Source organism: Zingiber officinale, chromosome 5B (genome assembly GCF_018446385.1).
Source record: "Zingiber officinale cultivar Zhangliang chromosome 5B, Zo_v1.1, whole genome shotgun sequence".
Classification (NCBI taxonomy): Eukaryota; Viridiplantae; Streptophyta; class Magnoliopsida; order Zingiberales; family Zingiberaceae; genus Zingiber; species Zingiber officinale.
The window spans coordinates 111,680,692-111,700,163 of NC_055995.1; the positions used below are offsets into that span (position 1 = coordinate 111,680,692).

General features: G+C 40.2%; 1 protein-coding gene across 2 annotated transcripts; it reads left to right on the plus strand.

Moving 5' to 3' along the window:
• The first annotated feature begins 11,077 nt into the window (after positions 1-11,077).
• LOC121985361 (ribulose bisphosphate carboxylase/oxygenase activase, chloroplastic-like) lies at positions 11,078-13,080 on the plus strand. 2 transcript variants are annotated; one of them, XM_042538763.1, is made up of 6 exons: positions 11,078-11,229; positions 11,305-11,630; positions 11,723-11,828; positions 11,892-11,977; positions 12,094-12,566; positions 12,666-13,080. In XM_042538763.1, exons 1-6 carry the CDS (start codon positions 11,188-11,190, stop codon positions 12,959-12,961), a joined length of 1,329 nt encoding a protein of 442 aa, XP_042394697.1. In that variant the 5' UTR covers positions 11,078-11,187; the 3' UTR covers positions 12,962-13,080. The 2 variants fall into 2 exon arrangements, with proteins under 2 accessions (XP_042394697.1, XP_042394698.1); XM_042538764.1 differs by having other exon boundaries at positions 11,135-11,229; positions 11,311-11,630.
• The last annotated feature ends 6,392 nt before the right edge of the window (positions 13,081-19,472 follow it).

The following is a 19,472-nucleotide window of genomic DNA, read 5'->3' on the forward strand; positions in this document are numbered from 1 at the left end:
GCTTCAGTCTATAAATGGACCGATTGAGCTTGCACACTAGATGCTCTTTGCCTTTTTCAATGAACCCTTCTGGTTGCTTCATATGGATGTTCTCTTCAAGACTTCCATTAAGGAAAGCTGTCTTGACATCCATTTGCCAAATCTCATAATCCATATGAGTAGCAATGGATAAGAGTATCCGGATAGACTTAAGCATGGCTACCGGTGAAAAGGTTTCCTCATAATCGATTCCCTCTTTCTGAGTGTACCCTTTTGCAACAAGCCTAGCTTTGAAGGTTTCTACCTTCCCGTCTGTCCCTCTTTTCCTTTTGTAGATCCACTTACATCCAACGGCTTTTACACCATCGGTGGTTCTACAAGCTCCTGACCTTATTAGAGTACATAGACTCTATTTGAATTCATCGTCTTTTGCCAAGATGCATCTATATCTTGGAGTGCTTCGTCATATGTTCGTGGATCGGGTTCATGTTTACCGGATCAAGTCCAAGACTCTCCCAAAATATGAATCTTTCAGCCGCCTTACAACCCTCCCACTACGACGAGGCATCGTGGTTGTGTATCATGTGTGACACGTGTTGCGGTCTCTTGTACTACATCTTGCATCGTTGGTACTAAAGTAGACGTGTCCTCTCTTAGTTCTTCTAAAACAACTTTACTCGGGCTTGTGATCCATTATATAGTCTTCTTCTAAAAAGCGGGCATTGGTGCTAACAATGACCTTTTGGTCTTTAGGACTATAAAATAAACCACCTTCGTTCCTTTGGGATATCCTACAAACACGCGAACTTATGACGGATTCTAACTTATCAACATCTGGTTTCAGCACATGTGGACTACCCCAAATCTGAATATGTCTTAGACTGGGTTTTCGCCATTCCACAATTCTATGGGAGTAGAAGAAACTGATTTAGAAGGTACTAAGTTCGGAACGTATATCTTCTGTTTCGAGCATATCCCCAAAACGGTAATTCTGAATAACTCATCATTGATCTAACCATCTCCATAAGAATCCTATTCCTTCGTTCTGCTACACCATTCTGTTGGGGTGTTCCAGGTGCAGACAATTGGGATTGAATTCCGGCCTCTGATAAGTAATTCCTAAACTCTCCTAAGAGGTATTCGCCACCACGATCAGATCGTAGTGTCTTGATACTTTTACCTAATCGTTTTTCCACATCAGCCTTGTATTCTTTAAACTTATCAAAGCACTCGGACTTACGGCGCATTAGGTAAATATATCCATATCTTGAATAATCATCTATGAAAGAGACAAAATATTCAAAACCTCCTCTTGCCTGGACAGACATAGGACCACACAAATCAGAGTGAACAAATTCTAACACTTCTTTGGCTCTATACCCCTTGGCCTTGAACGGTCTCTTGGTCAATTTTCCTTCTAAGCAAGATTCACAAGTTGGAAAATTTTCCAACTCTAATGAACTCAAAAGTCCATCGGCTATAAGCCTCTGAATCCTACTTAAGTTAATATGACCAAGCCTTAGATGCCAAAGATATGCTTGGTTCATTTTTGAAGGTTCTTTTCTCTTATTAGAATTAGAAGATGAGTTATAAATTTCCATGTTTTGCTTTGTGGAAGAAATTGGATTTAAAATATACAAATTACCAACTAATGCACCAGAACAGATAATCACTTTATTTCTTTTATTAACTACATCGTTACTGAAAGAAACTGAATATCCATCTAAAAACAGTTTAGAAACTGAAATTAAATTCTTTCTAAAACTGGGTACATAAAGACAATTTCTTAAAACCAAATTTCTATTTCTACTAAAAGATAAGTAGACGTCTCCCACTGCAACAGCTGCCACCTTAGTAGCATTGCCCATGTAGACGGTAATCTCCCTTTCAGATAGTCGTCGGGTTTCCTGGAACCCCTGCAAGGAATTGCAGACATGATCAGTGGCTCCCGTATCTACACACCAGGTGCTGGTAGATAACACCGCTAAACATGTTTCAACAACTAGAGCATGAGATATACCTTTGTTTTGGTTCCTACGAGGACAGTCCGCCTTCCAATGTCCTGCCTGTTGCCCTTCGGCTTCTTCACTCCAGCTTTAAATCCCGTACTCTGAGATTTATTCACTTTCTTTGCTGAGCCAGCTTGTTTCTTCTTCTTCTTTCCTCTCGGTTTAGAAGTAGAACCATTTTCAGCAAAGTGAATTTGAGAATTGTGACGAAATAATCCTTCTGCTGCTTGAAGTTCTGTCAGTAGTTCCCCTAATGAATAAATCCTTTTATTCATATTATAGTTCAGGCGGAACTGCTCAAAACTTCTAGGTAGCGTTTGGAGGATCATATCGATCTGGGTTTCCTCATCAATTTCTCCTCCAAGGATCTGTATCTCGTTCAGATAAGCCATCATCTTTAGGATATGATCCCTTACAGGAGTACCCTCTTGCATGGTGGCAGTCATTATCTTTCTCATGGCTTCTTGCCTAGAAGCCCTATCCTGATGACCAAAGAGCTCCTTGAGATTGTTCATAATATCATAAGCTGTTGGTAAATCTTGATGTTGATGTTGCAATACATTTGACATTGAAGCCAAAATGTAACACCGCGTTATCTCATCTGCCTTTACCCATCTCTTATGATATTCAATCTCCTCTTGGGTAGATTCACCAGTGGGTGCATCAGGACAAGGTTCAGTCAGTACAAATTTATAGCTTTCAGCAGTCAGAACAATGTCCAGGTTCCTTTTCCAATCTATGTAATTAGGTCCGGTAAGTCTTAGTATGATGGACAGTGGGTTGAAAGTCATCCTAAGAATCACAAATAACTTTTGGTCAGAATTCTAAATTTAGAATAATATTGATTCCTCAAACAATACTATTTTAAATTAACCAACACCTCATAACACCGTGAATTTTGTATGCCACGTTAGTGTGGACGTATACAAATTCAACATTTGTAAAAGGAGGGTTTTAACCCATTAATTTTATTATCTTGTCAACCTAACTTTTTGACAAATAAAATTAATAGTTGGTATCATTTGGTCACACAAATAATAGCAGTGACTCCGTTGGGGAGGATACTATTAGATGTGTCTAAGTGTATACCATTACTTGACACTAAGTCCATTAATAAGATTATGCCCCTTCCGTTGGGGAAGATCACACGCTCTTAATTAACTTCCTATAGTCATCCATAAATGGAAGTCCGTTCTAGTGATCCGCAAACAAGCTCATCCGTTATGGAGGAAGGCACTCAGAGCCAACGCGCAAGCTTGTTTGCATCACTTACAAACCAGTAATGGAGACCATGGGATTTATTTAAAAATCCCTCTCCCACTTAGTTATTTATAAATGAGGAATTTTAACTATGCTAGCCTACTAAAACTTGTAAACTAACATGCACACACAGCATAATATAAAAGCAATAAATAGAAAAATTAATTTTCAACTATTATGGCTTTTAATTGTCCTCCGTGTGTTGTCATCCCAAGCTGCTGCCATATTTGGCCACCGCCATCGGGTCTAGCTGTCGCATCCATCTTGCTCCTAGTTTCGCTGCGCCTCTGGTCCTTAGAAGGTTCCACGCTTTGCAAGATTCGATCCGCGACATAAATAGAATTTTATATTTTGATCCTATATTCCATAAAAGCAATGTACATGTGTCTAGATCAAAAATAAAATCCTAATAAAACTAAATACAGCTCCTGCTGTATTTGAATACAATCATGCACACACAAATAAATGCCCTTGACATGTCCAAGGGTCCAATCACACACATAATAACTAAAAGCCATAATAGTTGGATCCTGCATCCACAAAGTTAGCACATCCTACTATTATCCTGCCTAAATTATGTATGACATGTGCATAATTAAACTAAATACCAAATACACAGAGGTAAAACCCTAGCTCTGATATCAATTGTTGGTTGCTACTCGGAAAACCTATAGGTTCCACTGTACAAAAATTTTGTACAAAGGTCTGAACCTTTTTCCTAGCTACCATGTGTTCTTTTAAATTAAATTTTGGATCGCCTGCGGAACTTAACACGTTTGATCCAAAACTTAATCTATTTGTTCTTTTAGGTTTTGACTTGGATCTCCTGCGGAACTTAACACGTTCGACCCAAGTCTCCTTAAGTTATTAATTCCATTAAATATTAATTTCCATAATTGGTTCCTAGTACTGACGTGGCGAGGCACATGACCTTCTTGGATATGGGAGCAACCACCACCGACTAGACAAAACCTTTTATAGAAATCTAATATTTAATTTCCTAAAATAACTTTAGGTTAACCAAAAGGAACAATCAAATCACAAGGAAAAGAAAAAAACAAAAGAACACAACATCGAAAAACATATTCGAAATTCTAGAACGTAAGCCTCTTGTATTTGATATTATTTCCATAAATAACTAGCATGATGCGGAAAGAAAAATTACTAGTTATACCTTGTAGAAAAACCTCTTGATCTTCTACCGTATTCCTCTTCTAACCTCGGACGTTGTGTGGGCAACGATCTTCCGAGATGAGAAACCACCAAGCACCTTCTTCTCCTCCTAGCTAGGTTCGGCCAAAACAAGAAAGCTTCACCAAGGAAGAAGAAAACACCAACCAAGCTCTAAGAGATGCAAGCTTCCTCTCCTTCTTCTTCTTCTTCTCCAAGTAGTATTCGGCCTCCACAAGAGCTCCAAGCAATAGAAAGTTTCGGCCACCACAAAGAGGAAGAAGAGAAGAGATGATGGCCGGCCACAACACCAAGGAAAAGAGGGAGAGAAAATAATAAGGGTTATCTCTTGAAGGCACCCTCACCCCTTCTTTTATATTCCTTGGCCTAGGTAAATTAGGAAATTTAATTACAATAAAATTTCCTTAATTTCCTTGACATGATTTAATTGAGAAAATAAAATAAAATTTCCCCAATTACAATCTCATGGCCGGCCACATCATTGGAGAACAAATTGGACAAGTTTTAATCAACAATTAAAACTTTCCTAATTTGTTTCTGGAAATTTTAAAAAATAAAATTTCTCTTTAAAATCTCTTCATGGTTGATAAAAGGAAATTTCTATAATTTTAATTTTATCAACATGTGAATAATTTCTAAAGAAAAAATAAAACATCTCTCCAATCTACAAATAAGGAAAGAGATCTAATCTCTTTCTTTAATCTTTTGTAGATCTTTTACAAGAGAGATGTTTTAATTTTAATTCTCTTTACATAATAATAAAAATTAAAATTAAATTTCTTTTTTATTTTAATTTGGCCGGCCCTACTAGCTTGGGTTCAAGCTAGGGCCGACCACCCAATTTTATACCTAGGCCGGCCCTAGCTTGGTTCCTAAGCTAGCTTGGCCGGCCCCCATTGGGTGGGTATAGGTGGGTATAGAACTCTATAAATAAGAGGCTACGATAGGGACCGAGAGGAGGAATTGGTTTTGATCTCCCGATAAAATTAAGCATCCCGTGTTCGCCCCGAACACACAACTTAATTTTATCAATGATAATTCATTCCACTAGAGAACTATTATTGAACTACCGCACCAATCCCAAATTACATTTTTGGGCTCCTTCTTATTATGAGTGTGTTAGTCTCCCTGTGTTTAAGATATCGAATGTCCATTAATTAAGTGAGTTACTGACAACTCATTTAATTAATATCTAAGTCCAAGAGTAGTACCACTCAACCTTATTGTCATGTCGGACTAAGTCCACCTGCAGGGTTTAACATGACAATCTTTATGAGCTCCTCTTGGGGACATTATCAACCTAGTATCTCTAGGACACAGTTTTCTTCTATAATCAACAACACACACTATAAGTGATATCATTTCCCAACTTATCGGGTTTATTGATTCATCGAACTAAATCTCACCCATTGATAAATTAAAGAAATAAATATCAAATATATATGCTTGTTATTATATTAGGATTAAGAGCACACACTTCCATAATAACTGAGGTCTTTGTTCCTTTATAAAGTCAGTATAAAAGAAACGACCTCAAATGGTCCTACTCAATACACTCTAAGTGTACTAGTGTAATTATATAGTCAAGATAAACTAATACCTAATTACACTACGACCTTCTAATGGTTTGTTCCTTTCCATTTTGGTCATGAGCTACTGTTTATAATTCATAAGGTACTGATAACATCATCTTCTGCATGAGACACCACATACTATGTTATCTACAATATAAATTAAATGAACAACTACAAACAAATGTAGACAATTTGACCAAATGTGATTCTTTATTCATAATGAATGTTTACAAAAGCTTAGGCTTTCAGTATACACTCCAACAGAAACCTCATTACAACATCAACCAAGACCTCTTGGATTACAAAGAGTACTTAAGAACTTGTTGATTACTAATTAGGATTAATAACCACTAATTTCATCAACCTTATCCAAGCTCTAAAGCCTTAGTTATATAGGTCATGAGTTGGAAAACCCCGCCTATCAGTTGACTGATATACTTATCAGTGGACTACCCTTTGTGAAAATTTGGCCGTTATATCCCAACAGCTTGATACTAGTCGACCAGTGACTTTACCAGTCGGCTGCTCCACATTGACTAAGTGAATAGAAGCATTCTGTCGCTCCCATTTGATTGCACAGTCGACTGCACCAGTTGACTTATAAAGGTACCAGTCGATTGGTAAACTCTAAACCTAGGGTTTTAACCCGAGTATAATCTCTTAGTACTCGGACCCTCATGATTCACTTGACTCTTCCTCATAAACTTGACCTCTTGCTTTCAAGTCAACTTCCTTTGGCTATTGTACCTCGGATGTATTCAAGCTCGCAGCTTGTCCCAATGTCATTCTTCTCGTATGCCTCAAAGTGTGCTTCCTTCGACTCTTGTCCTTCCTACTTTATCCACAGTCTCTCGGATTCTCCATCCTTCACCAAACCCGAAGCTATAAAGTTGAATCATATATGTATCATGCAAATCTACACAACTTATATATATATATCAAATATAAGGGTAATCCTAATTTAAACTGTTTGTCCAAACTATCAAAATCCATGATCACATTGGACCATCTTGAGGCAAGATTACTTCCAACAAACTTCTCTTAATCATAAACCCCCCTTAAATGTGAAACACTATCTCTTTTGGAAGATTTTACTTAAATCTTAATTTCTCTCCCCTTTTTTATACATCAAAAATGAATTTAAAGCCAAAAGAGAGAGACTTAGCATACTAATTAAGTTTTAAGTTTTATCATGGGTTATATAGGATAAAAAAAAATTTAGATATCTCCATAGTGGTATGATATTGTCCACTTTAGGCCTAAACCCTCATGGTTTTGCTCTTGGGCTCTACCCAAAAGGGCTCATGCCAATGAAAATATCTTTTTTTCTTATAAACTCATGATCTTTCCCATGTGTTTTTAATGTGGGACTATGTTTACAACCTTGCAACCCCAACAATCCCTCCTAAAAAGTATTAGGTCACTCTTGACCTACTCAGTGTCTTCTCTTGAGCATCGGGTCACTCTTGACCTGCTCAGAGCCTCCCCTCAAGCATCAAGTCACTGACCTACTCAGGGCCTCCCCTACTTCGTTTAATGTTTCACCTACATGATTCAATCTTGGATCATAGCTCTAGCTCGTGCCTCTTTCGACGGTTAGTCTGGTGAAGAGTGACTTTGCTCTGATACCAATTATAGGACCCTTGGCAACAGTCTAGAGGGAGGTGAATATCCTTGTAAAATAAAGTGAACCTTTCTCGAACTTTTACGGCTTAATAAGAATTAACACTTGCATAAAAATAATTAAGAAACTAAAAAAGACAAGGCACAAAGAAATTACTTGATTACAACCGGGGAGGTTGTTAATCCAAGGAAGTTGAAAGCGTACTAAAAAAATTCTCCTTCAGGCGGAGAAACCTCTTACAACATTGATGGCTCACAATAATAATGCTAGAATCAAGTAGAATCAATTACAAGTGTTCTCAAGTGTTCTATCTAGGCTTCTAGGACCAAGACTGTATTTATAGCCCTGGTCGGGGCGTCTGGAAGGATTCCAGACACTTGGAGGGGGATAAAACTTTATCCCCGTTGCAACGGATCGTGTTTGACGCGATCCAGATAAACATCATAGTCTGGGCGCCTTGCTCCGGCTCCGCTTGCTTGAGTCCAAGTCTTCTGCTCTGGCTCTGGCTCCACTTTGGTGATCTTGACCTTTTGGAATAGGACTCATCTGAACCCAACTTCTGGCTTTTGAGCAATCTTTCGCTCCGGCTTCTCGTCCCTCGAAAACACCACACGCCTCATTCTCGTCCGCCCTCGTACTCATCCGTAGCACCTCGTCTCTCGGAAGCACTAAGCCCTCGACTTTCTCTCGTGCCGTCCTTCTCGCTAGCTATGTTTTTTGCTCGACTTCATGTGCCTGTAAACTTAGACACAGGGTTAAAAATTTTACAGAACCTAACCTGACTTGGTTGATCACATCAAAACTACCATGGGGTGCTAACAATCTTCCCCTTTTTGATATGATCAAACCCAAGTTAAGTTAGGGTAAACCATAAACAAATAGCAGTTATAATATTTGCAAAAAAAAAAAATTACAATTACAAAAATTAAGTACAAAAATTTAAAAAATATTGTACTATTTTCCCTTAGACTTAATTTTTACTACTCTCTCTTTTGATCATATTAAATATGAGGTACTTTTAAAATAACTTTCAAAAATTTAAAGCCTAAGGGAAAAAACTCCTTTAATTAAAAAAATTTTGCAAGGGTTGAACAGAAAAATTTCACAAAAATTTTTGCTAGGGATTAAAAATGGCTTAAAGTGCTGAAATCAGGCTTTTCCATCCAAAATCAACCTTATCAATCGATTGGGTTGGGGCTTAATCGATTGACACTTGCTCAATCGATCCACTGATCGATTCAGCGAGGTTCTGTTTGCATAAAATTCCCTTGAATTGATCGACTGATCGATCCAGCCAGGGTTGAATCGATTGGTTGATCGATTCAGTGAGCTTATACTCGCGAAAATTCCCTTTCTCAATCGATCGGCTGATCGATTGAGTTTCTGAATTTCTGAAATCCAATTTCAATCGAAATTCAGAAATATCCTAAAAATTCTACAAAATTTTAAAAATCATCTAGTGTAAGTTGCCCAACTTTAACTCCTAGCTGATTCCACTTGGACTTTGTTTGCCAAGACTTTAGCTTCCAGTTGACTTAATTTGGACTTGATCCACCTAGTTCCTAACTAAGACTTTCTTGCTTGATTCCCAACCAAGACTTAGCTTCTGCCTATTCTAAATCAGGACTTTAGTTGCATAGTTCTACTAGGACTTAGCAGTGTTTGGTTTCTAACTAGGGCTTCATCATCTATCAAGTAACATGCTCTTGTACACTTGACACAAACTCGTTAGATTTCAACAAACATAATTTTAACCTTAGTTGTACATCAAAATCTTGGATTCAATATTGTGCTCCTAGCACTAACAACTTATCCTATCCAAATGGGATGCCACACCAGCGCACATGACAACTTGACTGTCACCTCAACATTGGGTCATCTTAATCTAGCCATTCTGTCCACCGATCAGAGAAGTCGATCTATCGATCCTTATAAAATAGGGTTAGCATAAAAATATGACAATTTAAAGCATAATAGAGTTTGACAGTTTCCTAACTGTCTAATCTCGACTTCGGAACTCGAGTGAACCTCTTTAGTCTGACCATCGCTTAAGGCTGTCCCGATAACGAGGACTCGTCCTTACCTATTCTTCTTTTCAAAAGAATTACTTTACTCCAAGAGCTTACCTCAACTTAATATTGGCCAAACATCTAGTTCTCCAGATCTATTTGGACTTTCTCTGCTCAATATTTGATCACTTGACTCATCAGGACTTTCTTTTGCCTTGATGTTTCATTTTCGCTGACCCATCAAGTCCATCTGTTAGATGTCAAGCCCACTGACCCATCTAAAAAAAATATAGATTTGCTACATTAACGACTCCTGGTACCAGCTTCACGGATATTGAGGGATATAAATGTAGGTACACAGATGTTAAGCGCATGGTGGGGTAAATCTTATGTCATCAATTTTTGAGAATCGACTCCTAGCCATTACGCCAGCAAAGTCATGCGACCACAGTCTACGCTACGCCCTGGGGACAACTACTGACCCATATAAACTTTCACTGTCTGGTGTCCTTGATCTGCTAAGACTTCCTTGCCTAATATCTAATCCAACTGACCTACTAGACTTTCACTTGCCTAGTATCTAGTTAGCTTGACCTATTAGGACTTTTCTGATTGAGTTATCTGCACACTTGATCAAGCTATTAGATCACAATGTGACTTAACTTTGAATATTTACCAATATCAAAACTTAGGTTTGATTATATAGTACTACTAATATTAATATATCATTGATTTCAAAATGGTTGAATCAGACGAACTTAGGTGAAGAGACAATGTGTTCTTTTATATAGATGAGACTCAATTTGAATCGTTGATTTCACAATAGATGAATAACCCATGTGAAGGGACAATGTGTTTCTTCATGAGATCTAATTGAACAAAGAGACTCTTCCAAGCCTTCATATAATTTAAATAGGACCCTCTTTACAAATTCATTTATTTAAATCAAAATACAAAGAAAAGCATTTATATATATATATATATATATATATATATATATATATATATATATATATATATATATATATATATATATATATATATATATATATTGCATCTTGAAGAGTTTGAGAAGCATTCTCAATTTGGCCCTAACGGTGCTATTCATCAGCTCCAAAAAATATTTGCCTGCAAGTTTGTATAAAGACCAAACGGTGGCCAACAAATATCCACAAGAAAGAAACTACGACAACAAAAACAAGAGGCACAGGAAAAATCTCAAGGTCCAGATTTTTTTCCTCCAGATTTTATCTTATCCGGTGCACACTTGCAAACAGCAACCTTGCCGCCACACCTTCCCTTCTCCTCCGCCAAGCCACACGAATCCATCTCCGAACTCCCAACGAGAAAGCTACTCTGCAACGCAAATCCAGCCATTGGCGGAGCAGGCGCCGCGTGTCCTCACCCCCATCCGGACTCTGTGGTGCACAGGATGCACAGGAGACTAGCCACAAAACCCCTTCGAGCTTCCTCGCCATGGCTGGCTCATATAAATCGAGCCCCATCTCCTGCAAGTTTGGCAGCAGAGTTACCGGATCTAGATGGCTGCCGTCTCCACAGTCGGATCAGTGAACAGAGTGCCTGTACTTACTGTTACACGCCGCTCGATTGATCCTTTCTGGTTAATGTTTATTTTGAACCTGTGGAGTTTGTTTTAGGTGCAGTTGAGTCGGCCTGGCTCCGGCTCCAGCGCCCAGCTTCCGGCCGCCGCCTTCTTCGGGACCAACTTGAAGCGAGTGACGCCCAGCCTCGCTCAACGGAGTACCTCCGCCTCTTCTTTCAGGGTGCTCGCCGCCGACCTCGATGAGTCGAAGGAGACCGGCGGGGATCGGTGGGCCCACCTCGGCACCGACACCTCCGACGACCAGCAAGACATCACCCGGGGCAAGGGCCTGGTCGACTCTCTCTTCCAGGCCCCCATGGGCGACGGCACCCACATCCCCGTCATGACCTCCTACGAGTACATCAGTCAGGGCCTCCGCACGTAAGCAAATCAACCAGTCAGTTTCATGGTCAACAATGATTTTCTTCTTCCTCCTCCACTCGATTCGACTGTTTGATCATCTTCGAATCCAGGTACGACATCGACAACATGAAGGATGGCTACTACATCGCCCGAGGTTTCATGGACAAGCTGGTGGTGCACATCACCAAGAACTTCATGAATCTCCCAAACATCAAGGTAACTAGCTGCATGATTCAGACTGACATCGACTCTGTTTCTGATTCACCGGATGATGTTTAGGTTCCTCTGATTTTGGGCATCTGGGGAGGCAAAGGTCAGGGCAAGTCGTTCCAGTGTGAGCTTGTGTTTGCCAAGATGGGGATCAAGTGAGTGAGATAATTTTTTTTTTTTTCGTTTTGTTTTTCGAAGAAAAAAGAAGAATTTTAATTTTTGATCGGTTTGAATCGGGCTCTGATTCTGCCTGCTCTGTTTGGCGGCGCAGCCCAATCATGATGAGCGCGGGAGAGCTGGAGAGCGGCAACGCCGGCGAGCCTGCGAAGCTGATCCGGCAGCGGTATCGCGAAGCTGCGGACCTCATCAGGAAGGGGAAGATGTGCTGCCTGTTTATCAACGACCTGGACGCCGGCGCGGGCCGCCTCGGCGGCACCACCCAGTACACCGTCAACAACCAGATGGTGAACGCCACGCTGATGAACATCGCGGACAACCCCACCAACGTGCAGCTGCCGGGGATGTACAACAAGCAGGAGAACCCCCGCGTCCCCATCATCGTCACCGGAAACGACTTCTCCACCCTGTACGCGCCGCTGATCCGAGACGGCCGCATGGAGAAATTCTACTGGGCGCCGACGAGGGAGGACCGGATAGGGGTGTGCACCGGCATCTTCAGGACCGACAACGTGCCCGTGGAGGACATCGTCAAGCTCGTCGATTCCTTCCCCGGCCAATCCATCGGTAAGATCCACATTTATATTCATCCATCCATAAAGCATAGTACTCTTCATTAATCTACTGACTCCGGCCGGCCGATTGCCCATCTCCAAACCGTGGCAGACTTCTTCGGCGCTCTCCGAGCGAGAGTCTACGACGACGAGGTGCGAAAGTGGGTGTCGGGCATCGGCGTGGACAGCGTGGGGAAGAAGTTGGTGAACTCTCTCGAGGGTCCGCCTACATTCGATCAGCCGCCGATGAGCCTGGACAAGCTGATGGAGTACGGGCAGATGCTGGTGAAGGAGCAGGAGAACGTGAAGAGGGTGCAGCTCGCCGACAAGTACTTGAGCGAGGCCGCCCTCGGAGACGCAAACGCCGACGCCATCAGCTCCGGCGACTTCTTCTCTACCACCCTGTGAGATTCCCAAGCCGCCATGGAAGACGGCTTTGAGAGAAAAGGCCTGTAATATAATTCCAGACTTTTTTCACTTATTTCTACGCTCTTGAATGCTTTAGTAGAACGTAACCTACTTGTGTATATCTATGTTTTTTTTTTGAGTTTTTAGAAGAATATTTTATATGCGATCAGACTCGTCTCCTTTCTAAGGATATAAACTAACTAGGTGTTCATTAATAAACTTAGCTTGATAAAATTTAGTTATATTCGTTCGGTTGGCAAATTTTCATGTGATAATTCTAATCTATTCTAATTCATTTATTCTAGTTAATAAAGGGGCATTCAATTAGAACTAGTTTTAAAATTTAAAATAAGATATTTGAAGAACTGCAAGAATTGAATTCATTATATTTTTTTGATTGTGTCGACTTGGTAATTGAATTAGAGATCCAATTTAGTATAAAAAAACATACTTCTTGTCATAATTTTTACATCAAATAAATTATAAACTATTTTTATGAACACTTGGTTGGTATATTTTAAAGAACAATATATTAATATATATATATTTTTTAATAAATGTATGATCTTTGTATCTTTGGATAATTGATGAAGAGGGAAAGGGACTGGAGAGCTACTACTACCCATTGAGAAGGTTAAGGATAAGTGGTTTGGCACCAGTTGAAGTTCAATGTCATTGAAGTCATCATGTTTGAAGAAAAAAGAATCACAATTGAAGATAGTGTTAGGACCAGGAGGTTTGGATGACTTCAGACCCCCAAGCCATTAAGCCTCCAATTTGGTTGTGATAAGTCATTGGTCTAGAATTACTCCAATCACCACCTCAATGCTTTTCATCCCATGATCCCTTGGATGCCCTATACCAATTTTCTCCGATCTCCATGAACCTTCAAGCCACTGAGCATGCCACCTTGACTATGCCAAATCATGAGTTCACGAATCTCTACGTGTGTTCCTACAATTTCCTACATACTCAAGTGGCAAAAGGTGAAATCGCTCGCCCCCAGCGCCCCCGACCCAAGGCCATCACGAGGGAGGTAAATCATAGCATCCTGAGCGAGTATGTGGCAGGTGGGGTGAGTTGCACAGGGACCGGGGATTTACGCCTCGACTACTCCGAGTTTCGACCCCGCGACCTCATGTGGCAAGCATCCCACCACATACCAACTCGGATGACCTATGGGGTCAAATTTCCTACATACTCAAGCACATATATCAAATCACATGACAAGACCTATCTTAAATCCTTGGCCAAATATGGAAAAAAAAAAATCCAATGTCACACAGGATCATTTGGAGCATGATTATACCAATAGATAGGAGGGTTGTATATTTGTGTGTTTCTAGTTGTTCCATCCCTCGGCGACTAGAGTAGAGAAAATTAATCTTTCTTCAAATCTTATGCCCCTTCTATTGAATGATTTTTTTGTTTTTTTTTTGTTTTTGGCAAAAAGGAGAAGGTTGGGAAAGGGAAGCCAACAGTTTGTACAAATCAACTCTATTTACTAAAGGAAGAGGAAAGTAAATATATGGAAGCATAGATGATTAGGAAGAAGGGCTCAGACTTGTTCACTTTCAAGGAGTGTCATTCACATTCATACTTGTAAGAAAAAGTCAATATTTCATTAGAATATTAATATACGTTCAATACATTTGTAAGATTATTGTAGTTAATTTTAGCATATAAACATTAAAATATGAGAATACGAAATCTATAAAATTGATTTTAAGTTGAGATGAACACCAAAAATGTGTTTTGTAAATTGTTGGAGGCAAGGGGCTTGTATGTGAAATTGCAATATTTACAAGGATGTGTCAAAGTCCGACATAGATTTGGTTTGACTTAATAAAAATGCTATATAAGATATTCAGCAAAATGTGAAATCCATCATCGTGGCGGTTTATCACAATTACCTCGTACCATTAGAAGGGAGTAAATCAGAAAACTATAGGTAGTTCTGAGAGGAGATGGAGAGGTGAAGCCCAATTAAAAATCTAGACATGCAACCGAAAAAGGGTAGGCGCATGCCTAAGTGGTCAAAATAATTCTAGGTTTAGGAAGCTAAAATGAGAGAATCAAAACTTTGAGAGTAAAACTTTAAGAACCTTGAAAAGATCCTGAACAATTTACTAATGATTCTAAGGGTTTAGATGTAATTCTAGGAAAGTAAAGACTTAAAGCATGACAAATTAGATTTGGAATACCGAGCATCATCATCTAAGGTTGATGTACCATTTCATGCTAGGGTGACATTTAATTTAATTAAGGTACGAAAGAACCATCTAAGGTGAGAAATGTCAAGGTCACTACAATAAAACATGACTTCAGTTTTTAAAAACAAAATTAAAATTTATTTCAAAATTTAGTAAATCAAATTTGATACAGAAATATCATTATACAAGATAGGAAATATGGGTGATGGGACTGATGGACATAGTAGATATTCTGTAGTGTCCAAAACTCGTCCATAGCCACCCCATGTGTAACCATGCATAATTAGAATAGTGGAGAGGTTTAGATTAAGAGACTTGGTAGTTGCACTCGGGAAACCCCAAGTCGAGATATACGTGGCATTCTATAGAGTCGGTAGCTCCACGCAGGTATTTGGTTAAGTGGTCCCACTCAGGGAGAAGTAGAGCTCGTAATTAAGGGATGTAATTAGGGATGTAAACGAGTCGAATCGAGTCGAATAGTATTAGACTCGAGCTCAGCTCATTTAAGTTATATTCGGGCTGAGCTCGAATCGAGCTTTTATCACAAGGCTTGAGCTCGGCTCGTTTTAGAATTATCAAGCTCGCGAACAGTTCGAGCTCGGCTCGTTATTAGCTCGATTATCAAAGTTAACAAGCCTAATGTTGGAACCCCAAGGTTGTTTTGGTGTGATCAACAAGTTAAGTTAGGTCATGTTTGTTTCTAACCTAGTGTCTAAGTGTGCAGGAGTTTAGGAGCACAGGTAGTCGAGCGGAAGACGCAGCCAGCGAGAAGGACGACACGCGGTGCGTCCGAGGGACGAGGCGCTGCGGAAGAGTACACCGACAGACGAGAAGGAAGCGTGCGGTGGTTCCGAGGGACGAAAGCCGGAGCAGAAAATTGCTCGGGGAGCAAGAGACGCGGCTAGCGAGAAGGACGGCATGCGGTGCGTTCGAGGGACGAAGACTGCGGATGAGTACGCCGGCGGACGAGAAGGGAACACGTGGCGATTCCGAGGGACGAGAAGCCGGAGGGAAGCCCGCTCGAGAAGACCGGAACTTGGGTTCGGGTGAGTCCTATTCCGGATAGCAGAGATCACCCAATCAAGAGGATCTGGAGCAGAGGACCTGGACGAAAGTCAACTGGAGTTGACTAAGCATCAGAGGCGCTCGGAACTGTCCGGGGTGCCCGGACCAGCCCGGGGCGCTCAGACTAGTCCGGGGCGCCCGGAACCCTTCCGGGCGCCACGAAGTGAGTTTTTGACCGGATCGAGTTTTGACTCGATCTGAACGTTGGGGGATAAAATTTATCCCCCTAGGGCGCCCGGAACCCTTCCAGGTGCCCCGACCAAGACTATAAATATAGCCTTGGTCGAGAAGCTTTTGATCAACTTAGTGCATTCCATTTCCAACACTTGTACGTTACTGTTCTAGATTGACTTCTCTATTTTACGCTTTCACTGCTGTAAGAGGCTTCTCCGCCTGAAGGAGATACTAGTGCTACATTCCTTGGATTAACAACCTCCTTGATTGTAACCAAGTAAAAACCTTCTGTCTCTTTCTTTCTGCTTTTATTTACTGCTTTAATTTTATACAAGTGTATTGTTGAGAGTTCGAGAAAGGGTTGTCTTATTTTTGCAGGCTATACAACCCCCCCTTCTAGCCGACCGCAACGGTCCTACAAGTGGTATCAGATCCGAGACGCTTCAGGAGGACTAACCGCCGAACGAAGCAACGAGATGGCCGGATCCAACATCTACCTGCCACAATTCGAGGGGGACTTCGCAAGCTGGAAGTAGCATATGGAGGTATTTTTCGGTACTGATTTCGATTTATTATTAACAATGGAACTCGGTTTTGAAGCTCCCGAAGGCAAAGTAAAATATCAATGGACGAAGAAAGAGCAGGCCGACTATGTGGCAAATAAGAAAGCAGAATTCCATCTGCTAAGCGTACTTCCGCCACAAGAAGTCAATTGTGTCGGCACCTACAACTCAGTAAAGGAGCTTTGGGAGAAATTTCTTGAACTACACGAAGGAACATCCGAAGCCAAGCTTGCGAGACGGGACTTACTTCGCAACCAGCTCACCAACCTCCGTCTTGAAGAAGGTGCATGAAACAATTGCACATCTACACTCGAGGATATAGGAGCTCATCACCGGACTTTCGAATCTCAGAGAAGAGATAAGTAACCGAGATTCGCTAAGGTATGCTTTAAATTGCTTTATGAGAAATCCAAAATGGGCATCACTAGTAGATGCCTTTTATATTTCAAAATACCTACAAAAAATTTCTTTAGAAGAATTTTTCTCGACATTTGAAGTGCACGAATCAAGATACGCAGGTTCGAAGGAGCCTAAAAACAACATCGCCCTCAAAGCATCGAGAGACGAACTTGAGTCGGAATCTTCTCTTGACGACGAGGAAATGGTAATGATGGTAAGACGATTTAAGAAGTTATACAATTCTAGAAAAACTAACCATCCACAGGGTAGAAAGAAAAGAACGATTCGCTGCTACCATTGCGACGAAGAAGAGAACGTCAAGGACAACTGCCCCAAACTGAAGAACAAGGACAAGGAGAAGGGTAAGAAGCCTATCCAAAAGTGAAAGGCCCTAAAGGCAACGTGGGACGATACGTCGTCCGAATCGGAAGTCGAAACATTCTCCGGACTCGCACTGATGGCGAGTCATCAAAACGACGACTGTGATTCAAGTTCCTCTGAGATGAGCATCAAAAGCATCGATGAAGGGGGAGCTTCGTCGGAAGAAAGCAGCAGTTCAGGGGGAGACACGGACAACAAAATCGACAAGGTAAGTCAGGTACGTTCACTTCCTCCTGATAAGCTTTTTAAATTTGTTAAATTACTAACTAAAGACTGCTGCAAGTTAGAAAAAGAAATTAAAAATTTAAAAGGAATATTAGCTGAATCTTGCCCGTTAGAAATGCTAGACAAATCAAAACTAGAAAATGAAAAATTGAAGTTAGAAATTCAAAATTTGAAAATTCAAGTAGAAAACTTAAAAAGCCATACATGCCCATCTAAACCAATTTTAGAAGATCTAATAATTTAAATTGGTACTTTAAATATCACCCTGGACAAATTAGGAACATTTCAAGGAAATATGCCCCTAAAAACTTTTTAATTAATCCAGTGGGTTGGAACCTATATTGGGTTCCTAAATCATGCTTAAACTAAAACTTTAAAATTAAAATTAGCGCTTTAAGTGAGAAAATTAAACAAAGAATTTTTCTATGAGGCTTTGTCAAGGAAGTGGTTGTTACTCTAATAACCAAGAAGGCCTAGTACCTCGCCACGACCTGGAAGCCAAAATATTAAAATAAATGTTTAATTAACTTACTAATAAAGCATTAATACAAGAATTAATTAATGCTTTAAAAAAATTATTCAAAATATTTTTTTTAATTTAGAAATTTACTTACTTAGAAATTTTTTTTTGTAAAATTGACTAAGTCTTTTTTTTTACTTAGAAAAAATTTCTTAAAAATTCTCAAATACTTAAGTTAGAAATTTTTACTATTTCAAAAATATTTTTACTTATTTTTTTTATAAAAAAAATCATTTTTTTCCTAAGTTAAATTTTTTGTTCCTGAAACTAGAAATTTCTGCTTTAATTATGTAGAAAAACTGTTTCACTTTTTTTAAACTAGAACTTTTTGACTTAGAAATGTTTTTTTCAAAATTTTTAACCCTTAGATTGTTTTTTCGTGGAACCCTATTTTTTTGTGATCAAAGGGGGAGAAGGAAAAGTATAAGTCTAAGGAGAGTTAGATCAAAATTTTAACTAAATTTTAACTTGTGTTATTTTTTACACTTAATTGCAAATTTAGTTTATTTTATATATTTTTTTAATCCTAGCTTAACTTGGGTTGATCACACCAAAAAGGGAGAGATTGTTGGAACTCCAAGGTTGTTTTGGTGTGATCAACAAGTTAAGTTAGGTCATGTTTGTTTCTAACCTAGTGTCTAAGTGTGCAGGAGCTTAGGAGCACAGGTAGTCGAGCGGAAGACGCAGCCAGTTAGAAGGACGACACGCGGTGCGTCCGAGGGACGAGGCACTGCGGAAGAGTACACCGGCGGACGAGAAGGAAGCGTGCGGTGGTTCCGAGGGACGAAAGCCGGAGCGGAAGATTGCTCGGGGAGCAAGAGACGCAGCTAGCGAGAAGGACGGCACGCGGTGCGTCCGAGGGACGAAGACTGCGGATGAGTACGCTGGCGGACGAGAAGGGAACACGCGGCGATTCCGAGGGACGAGAAGCCGGAGGGAAGCCCGCTCAAGAAGACCGGAACTTGAGTTCG